At 37.3% G+C, this 9528-nt stretch overlaps 1 gene segment (V, D, J or C); it reads left to right on the forward strand.

The window, feature by feature from the left end:
• The first annotated feature begins 7473 nt into the window (after positions 1 to 7473).
• Positions 7474 to 7966, forward strand: LOC127454707 (T cell receptor beta variable 24-1-like). The segment is given in 2 exon segments: positions 7474 to 7527; positions 7605 to 7966. Coding segments are annotated over 2 exon segments (411 nt in total).
• Positions 7967 to 9528: the final 1562 nt, after the last annotated feature.

Genomic DNA, 9528 nt, shown 5'->3' on the forward strand with positions numbered 1-9528 from the left:
ACTCCTGGAGCTTGGCTCACCTCACAGAGAAAGCTGAACCATTGTAAGTTTTTATTACTCTGTGAAATCTAACAACTCTCTGGCCTCTATGCTCTTGCTAGACTTGTATGGTAGAGGCTACAAGCCAAGTTTAACAAACCATACTACCCAACATCACGGCTGAAGAAAATACAATGACAGTGAAACGGGTATAAGTTGCATCCTAACTAACCTTGACAACATTATAAATATTTGTTATGTATGTTATTATGAAGTTTAGCTGAATTCTGGGCAACATAGCATTCCTTTCTATAAACATGTGAATAGGATTGTAAATTTGAAATAAAAGAATGAAAGCATTACTGCATTTATTTTCAACTCAATAAGAACAAAGTACTACACATGGCTGTAATTTTCTTTCTTTCTTTCTTTCTTTCTTTCTTTCTTTCTTTCTTTCTTTAGTACAAGATTGGAAACCTCTAAGCAACATCACAGAGCCAGAATATTCCTTTCAAACTGAAAAGGTCATACCAGCCTTTCTAGAAGGGAATATTAAGGACACGACATTGTGGACATCTTACAGTATAAACTCCAAATAAAAAACCTTGGGATTGCTTTATTGTAAGATGTTGTCTATAACAAGCTAGAGTAATTATGGGATTACAAGAACAGAGGGACTTTCTCGTTAGCTGAACCCATTAATAAAAAAAATAAATAAAAAAAATAGAACAAACACACTCTTCACTCTGGAAAAATGAAACACACGAAAGAAGCCGCAGAGTTTTTACAGCTCAATTACGTAGACCTGTAAAATATAGCAGCATTTCTTAATGGTTCTTCATAGTCCAATAATGAGAACTGTTTGAAACAATCAGCTTTCGTGAGGTGATCCCCTCACTTAGTCATGTGAAGCATTTGCTTTTTAGATCTAATTGCTCTCCATGAAAGGAAGCAGACAATCACATCACTGATATTTAATCTAAAGTAAGCTGCCAATTCAACCATACTAAGTAAAAAAACAAACTAGATGTGTCATTCAAAGGTTAAATCTCCAAAAATGGTTAAACAATTCTTGTGGAGCCGAAACTCAGTAATGATGCCATCATTGAAACAACTGATTTTTATTTATTTATTTATTTTTTTTTTTTAGATTGTCCAACCAAATGCTTATTATAAAATGCTCTCACTCTGTTTCCTCTGCATCTGAGTATAGTTGAGAACCTGAGCATAACCTAGTACAGTATAGAAAGACACACACTGAGGCCTTCAGACAGAGATTATTCACCACTAAAAAATCTGCCATGATGATGCATTATTCACCAAATTAAAAACTTTCATGTCTATAGCTTGCTAGATGAAAGGGCCTGGGAGAGAATTTTCCGAGAAACTGGAACAGATGTATTCAAAATGCAGATCGTTCTGATATTTTATGGTAGTTGCTAGTGGCAAATTTGCTTGGAGTAATCATGTCCATCAATACACAGTTCACTGTTGTGCATACTGGGTTTATTCCCTTGACCGGAAAGACTCTGAAACAACTAGTTAGTTAGTACTGATTATTGTAGGGGCATGTAAATATTAGGGGTGTAAATATTTGCTCTGACAAGCATTTGATTCAGTGTTTTAATAAAATATTGATACATCTTGAAGTCTTACATTTTGTCATAATTTTGTTAGATTATTTTTGTATGCTTCATAATTATTTTCAAGAAAATATGCTGAAGACAATGGATACAATGTAACAGGATGGACAGTTGTATTGGACAAAACATACCCTTGCTGTTATCAAAATTAGATTGGAGATTACTGATGGATGTTTACAACTTTAAACACTTAAATTGTATTTTGGTTAAGAAATTATTCTATAATATACAGTATTGTTTTTGTTTTTTTTACCCAGATGACACCGATGTCACACAGATTTAACCTCTGAATTCGTGACCTCTACTTAGATGATCTGTAGTTACAAAATGTCTAAATCTAGAAATCATCAGAATAAAAAAAAAACAACAACAAACAAAAAAAATAAATAAATAAAAAAAAAAAAAAAAAAAGAAAACATTTCAAACAGTAGTATGCAGTTGTCATTACAACCCCAATTCCGAAAAAGTTGGGACAGTATGAAAAATGCTAATAAAAAGGAGTGATTTGTAAATTATATTCACCCTTTGCTATATTGAAAGAAAAGAAAAAAAAAGAAGAAAAGAATGAGCTTTATTGCCAAGTATGCTTAAACAAGGAATTTGTCTTGGTGACAGGAGCTTCCAGTACACAATAATACAAAAACAGCAACAAGACTTTTAAAAAAATAATTAAAATTGAATAAAAAATAAATAAATATTGAAAAGAAAAAAGTATATATAAAATACACAATAGACAATATATATATATATATATATATATATATAGTATATATATATATATATATATATATATATGTGGCAGGATGAACTTCCTCAACTGGCGAAGGAAGTCAGTGTGGGTCTCCCACTTCAGGTCCTGTGAGATGGTAGTGCCCAGGAACCTGAATGACTCCACTGCTGCCACAGTGCTGTTTAGAATGGTGAGGGGGGACAGTGTTGGGGGGGTTCCTCCTAAAGTCCACAATCATTTCCACTATTTTGATCATGTTCAGCTCAAGGTTGTTTTGACTGCACCAGACAGCCAGCTGTTTAACCTCCCTTCTGTATGCAGACTCATTGTCATCTCGGATGAGGCCGATGACAGTGGTGTCGTCTGCAAACTTCAGGAGCTTGACAGAGGGGTCCTTGGCAATGCAGTCATTGGTGTAGAGGGAGAAGAGTAGTGGGGAGAGCACACATCCCTGGGGGGCACCAGTGCTGATTGTACAGGTGCTGGAAGTGAATTTCCCCTGTCTCACAAGCTGCTGCCTTTCTGTCAGAAAGCTGGTTATCCACTGACAGATAGACGTGGGAACAGAGAGTTGGTGTAATTTGTAATTGGTGTAAAAAGCCGAACTGAAGTCCACAAAAAGGATCCTTGCATATGTCCCTGGTCTGTCCAGATGTTGCAGGATATGATGCAATCCCATGTTGACTGCATAATCCACAGACCTATTTGCTCGATAAGCAAATTGAAGGGGATCTTGAAAGGGTCAAGTGATGTCCTTTAGGCGTCAGGGTGACAGGTCTGTAGTCATTAAGTCCTGTGATTTTTGGTTTCTTTGGGATGGGGATGATAGTGGAACGTTTGAAGCAGCATGGGACTTCACACTGCTCCAGTGATCTATTGAAAATCTGTGTGAAGATGGGGGCCAGCTGGTTAGCACAGGATCTAAGGCATGCAGGGGAAACGCCATCTGGGCACTGTGCTTTCCTTATCCTTTGTTTTCGAAAGACGTGGCTCACATCATCTTCACAGATCTTAAGTGCAGGTTGAGTAGCAGGAGGGGGGAGGAGGGGGGTTTTAGGAGGTGTTGGTGTTTGTGTGAAGTGAAGGTCAGAGTGGGTGTGGGGTGTGAGATTGGGCCTTTCAAATCTACAGTAGAACACATTCAGGTCGTCAGCCAGTTATTGGTCCACCACAGGGTTGGGGGTAGGAGTCCTGTAATTCGTAAGTTGTTTCATGCCACTCCACACTGATGCAGGGTTGTTAGCTGAAAACTTGTTTTTCAGCTTCTCAGAGTATCTTCTTTTAGCCACTCTGATTCCCTTATTCAGTGTGTTCCTGGCCTGATTGTACAAGACTTTATCCCCAACCCTGTAAGCATCCTCTTTGGCCTGACAAAGCTGCCTGAATTCCACTGTAAACCATGGTTTGTCATTGTTAAATGTTGAATAAGTCCTAGTAGGAATGCACATATCCTCAGAGAAACTGATATATGATGTAACAATATCTGTGAGCTCATCCAGGTCTGTGGCTGCAGCCTCAAAAACACTCCAATCAGTGCAGTCAAAGCAGGCTTGTAGTTCCAGCTCTGCTTCGTTGGTCCATCTCTTTACAGTCCTTACTACAGGCTTAGCAGATTTTAACTTCTATCTGTAGGTTGGAAGAAGATGAACAGTGATCAGATCCCAAAGCTGCTCTAGGAACAGAGCGATATGCATCCTTTATTGTTGTGTAGCAGTGATCCAGTATATTTCTGTCTCTGGTTGGGCATGTAATGTGCTGTTTATGTTTGGGCAGTTCACGTGTGAGGTTTGCTTTGTTAAAATCCCCAAGAATAATAATAACTGAGTCTGGGTATTGTTGTTCTGTGTCTGTGATTTGATCAGCCAGCTGTTGCAGTGCTGTGTTCAAACATACGTTTGGCGTGATATACACACTCACCAGAATAAACGAGAAAAACTCCTGCGGTGAATAGAAAGGCTTACAGTTAATAAAGAGCGCGTCCAATTAAGACAGCACATCTTCTTTAACATTGTTACATCTGTACCCCAATATTCATTGATGTAAAAGCATGTTCCACCGCATCTCGTTTTCCCCGTTAACTCCGCGATGCCATCCGCTCTGAACAGCTGAAAGCCCGGCAGATGTAACGCGTTGTCCGGAATGGCTTCACTCAGCACAAGGCAGCAGAGGTTGAAAAGTCCTTGTTTGTGTGGGTGAGGAGATGTAGTTCATCCGTTTTGTTAGGGAGAAAGCGGAGATTCGCTAGATGAGTGCTCGGCAGCATTGTTCGAAAGCCCCGCCGACGGAGTTTGACCAGCACTCCTGCTCGTCTCCCTCGCCTGAGTCTCATAGCGCGTTTAAACAATACAGCAGCGCCTCCGACTAAAATGTCAAACAAAACGTCCGAATATTCAAAATCCGGGAAAAGATTGACTGGTATATGCTGTCAAATGTTCAGCAGTTCATCTCTGGTAAAACTGACTGGAAAAAGATTACTAAACACAGGACAAACAAACAAAAACAACAAAACAATAGAAGCGCTCCACACCGAGGCTGCCATCCGCGGCACCAACATGATGTAAGGTTAGTAAAGCACTACAACTAAATTATGTTTTACCTTGTGAATTTCATTTTTTTTTTTTTAATTTTTATGTACAGTCATTTCAAATCATACGATTGCAACACGCTCCAAAAAAGTTGGGACAATCGAGTGTTTACCACTGTGAAACATCACCATTTCTTCTAATAACACTTATTAAGCACTGAAGACACAAGTTTGTTAAGTTTAAAAAGTGGAATTTTCCCCCATTCATCCATTATGCAGGTCTTCAGCTGCACAATTGTACGGGGTCTTCGTTGCCGTATTGTGCGCTTCATAACGCACCACACATTGTCATTCAGAGATAGTCAGAACTGCAGGCAGGCCAATCTAGCACCCGCACTCTCTGCTTATTCGGCCAGTATGTGGTTTGAAGATGTCCTGCTGAAAATTCCGAGACATCCCTGGAAAAGACGGTGCTGGATGGCAGTATATGCTGCTCCAAAATTTTTACATATCTGTCTGCATTAATGGTGCCCTCACAGCTGTGTGAGTTATCCATGTCATGGGCACTGACACACCCCTGGCCCATACAGACACTGGCTTTTGGACCTGATGCTGATAATAGCTTGGATGGTCCTTTTCCTCTTTGGTTCAGAGAACACGACTGCTGTGTTTTTCAAAAACTATTTGAAATGTGGACTTATCGGACCAAAAAACACAGTTCCACTGTTCTACTTTCCATCTAAGATGAGACCGAGCCCAGAGAAGTTAGCAGCGCTTCTTGACAGTGTTGATGTAGGGCTTCTGCTTTGTATAGTAAAGTTTTAGCTTGCATCTGTGGATGCAGTGGCGAGTGGTTTTGACTAACAAATGTTTGCTAAAGTTATCCCAAGCCCATGTTCATGATATCCATTACAGATGAATGATGTTTTTTAAGACAGTGATGTCTGAGGGATCAGAGATCACGTGCATTCAGAAGTGGTTTTCGTCTTGTCTTTTACGTACTGAGATTTGACCATATTCCTTGAATCTTTTAACTATATCGTGTACTGTAGAGGGTGAAATGCCCAAAATCCTTCCAATTTGTCTTTGGGGAACATTGTTCTCAAAGTGCTGGATTATTTGCTGAAGTATTTGTTGGCAAATTGACAAGTCTCGAATGATCCTTGCTCGTGAAGGACTAGGCTGTTTTTGGAGGCTCCTTATGTACTATGACAGGATTGCCTTACCTGTTTAACATCTCCTGTTTCACATCACCTTGTTATTTTAACTCATCAAATTGTTATTGTCTTAAATTGCCCATCTCAAGCGTGTTGCAATCATCAGATTTGAAATTACTGTACATTAAAAAAAAAATACAAATGTAATTCACAAGGTAAGACATCATATTATATGTAGTTTTGGTGATTTCAACAAACAAAGGGTGAATGTCATTTAAAAATCACTCCTTTTAGTTTTTTATTAGCATGTCCATACTGTCCCAACTTTTTCGGGTTGTACTTGACCTCATTACTTTGAATGTTTAATTCAGTGAGTGACAAGTTATTATTTTAGGAATAAAATTGGTTATTTGGCACTTTTATTCTAATATTGTATTCAATGTATTAAGTAGTGATTTACTGCAGTAAATGTATTAACTTTTGGCAGTTTGGTCATATATTTGAATCAAGAAGGAGACTGTGGCTGAGAAACCTGTGATTTCAATTAAAACCAATGGGGGGAGCTCATGCTCTATTTTAAGATTTTGGACCAGTATCCAATGGATGAATGTAGGAATCATCTTAATTCTCTCTTGCAAAATCTTCATATGTTTAGAAATGTCAGAAGTTGTTAAAATGCAGACTATATACATTATACATAATTTATTAAACTCATATATCTAATTTAATATAATTTTAAATAGATTACCTACATTGTCTCCCATGTACTTAGCCCTATGTTATCTGTTTATATGAAGCCATTTCTTTATAGATCCAGTTTTCAGTATCAAACAGAACTCGGATGTGGTAAAATTTAAGTATGTTCTGGCAGCTTGCACAATATACCAAACCACAGTGTAATTCTCTGATGAAAGAAACACAATAGTTTGTCTTTTTTTGGGCTACCTCATTGAGTGGGCCAGACACAAAGAGGCTGAATTTAAAGAATCAATAAATGAACTGAAATGAGACACAAACAAGAATGGAACTTTAATCATTAAAATCTTTTCAACAAGTGACAATGCAGTATACAGTGTACATTTCTGCAAACAGTTATGCGTCTGTACCAAATGCCTTTGTTTTGACACATGTCAGCTGTAGCTCACCTGCACAAGGGCTTTGGGTTTGATTTTCTGCCAGTAATTAAACACAAATGAATCTCAATACTGCACGTGGGACGTCAGTTATAGATGATAAATTGAATTAGCTTAGTTAGAATTAAGTTATTTTATTATTATTCAGATTTCTTCTCCATAAAATTCAAGACATCATTAAAATCTCATAAAGTAACAATATAAATGAACACATTGATGTCATGGTGATGTCATATCCTGTGCCTCCCTGTTAAAGCACTCATGATTTGCTTCTGTGTTTATATTCATCCTTTCTCCTTTGGCCAGAGAAACATGATTATAATAGCTCTCATTAATCTCATAATTCTGCAATATTCTTCAGGTAAGGTATATATCATTTTTGATTTATATTCTTATTTAATCTTAAAATCAGTTTGATTCTTTTCAACTGTTTTGCAGGAGCCAGTGATGTTACACAGATGCCAAATATACTATGGGTTCCACAGGGCAAATCTGCACATATGAACTGCAGTCATACTAAGGGTGCAACCTATCGTTACATGTATTGGTTCCAACAACGGCAGCATGAATCAATGAAACTAATTGCATTCACTATGCCAGAGAAGAATCCAGACTTTGGTGAATTTTCTGAGGAGAAATATTCAGCCAGTAAACCTGCAGCTGAGAGTGGATCCTTCACAGTGAAAAAGGTGCAGCCTGATGACAGTGGTGTGTATTTCTGTGCAGTCAGTGTGCACAGTGACACAGACTTGCTGTACTGCTGTACAAAAACCACATTATTATCCACTTTATTATATTAGCTATATTTCTATGTATTACAGTACATTTGTCGATTTGAAGTGCATCACAGAAAAAGCAACCAATACCGAACAACCACAAACAATGTGTGTGTGTGTGTGTGTGTGTGTGTGTGTGTATATATATAAACTCACTGAGCACTTTATCAGGAACACTATGGCTGTAATAAAGTGCCCAATATGGTCTTCTGCTGTTGTAGCCCATCCGCCTTAAGGTTCGATGTGTTGTGCATACTGATATGCTATTCTGCTCACTACAATTGTACAGAGTGGTTATCTGAGTTACCATAGTCTTTCTATCAGCTCAAACCAATCTGGCCATTCTCTGTTGACCTCTCTCATCAACAATTCATTTCTGTCCTCAGAACTGCTGCTTACTGGATGTTTTTTTTTTGTTTTTGGCACCATTCTGAGTAAACTCTAGAGACTATTGTGCATGTAAATCTCAGGAGATCAGCAGTTACAGAAATACTCAAACCAGTCCGTCTGGCACCAACAATCATGCCACTGTCGAAATCACTGAGATCACATTTTTCCCCCATTCTGATGGTTGATGTGAACATTAACTGAAGCTCCTGACCCGTATCAGTATGATTTTATGCACTGCACTGCTGCCACATGATTGGCTGATTGAATAATCGTATGAATATGTAGGTGTACAGGTGTTCCTAATAAAGTGATCAGTGAGTGTACATACCTATTTATATATTGATACATTTAATATATTTAATACATTTCATGAATGTGATGTGTGTATAATGAAATGTATAAAATAAAATAAAAACAGACAACTCAAAAACTTGTTCTTTTAAACCTTAAATGCACACATTGTGTCTTTAGTGACCCAGGATCACATTACACCCCATTTACCTCTTTAATATCCCTCAACTTCCTCTTATGAATAGTGTGACAATGTCAAAAATAAATAAATAACAATATATTATTTACAGTATATTTTTTTCTAATCGCTTAATTAACAAAAGTGTATCAGCTCCTTAGGGACCTGAGATACTGTGTGTAATAATGTTTGTTTTTTTTTTTTTTTTTTTTGTTACTCAATGTGGCACTGTTCAGTGTTTCACTTGATTTACATTTGACATTGCTATTTGATGAAGAAACATCAACAAATTGTATTATGTTAAAATTTAAATGATAGGGGAAGCTGATGCTTTGTTGTAGAGACTGTGGTATATATTTTGTAATATCTATTATACAATTTTGTAGTATTTGTTTCCATGTGCCCCATAAATATTGTGTCATATCACTGACAGACCACTATATTAGAGTGTTTCACAGATTAACACTAGTCACAATGATCAGAGTTTATCTCTCATAATTAAATTTTTCTGTGGTAGAATGTTATATGTTTGAGTAGCCTATATATTTAGAGAAGAAGAAAAAAAAACATGTATTGTTATAGTTAGAATTAAGACAATGTACAGCCTATACAAACCTGTTTCTACATTACAATTGTATAAAACAGTATTTGATAATGTTGGCCTAGATTACCTACATCTGTTACCACATACATTTATTATCTCCATCTTGCTCTATAAGTTCTGTCC

Source organism: Myxocyprinus asiaticus, chromosome 17 (assembly GCF_019703515.2).
Source record: "Myxocyprinus asiaticus isolate MX2 ecotype Aquarium Trade chromosome 17, UBuf_Myxa_2, whole genome shotgun sequence".
Taxonomy (NCBI): Eukaryota; Metazoa; Chordata; class Actinopteri; order Cypriniformes; family Catostomidae; genus Myxocyprinus; species Myxocyprinus asiaticus.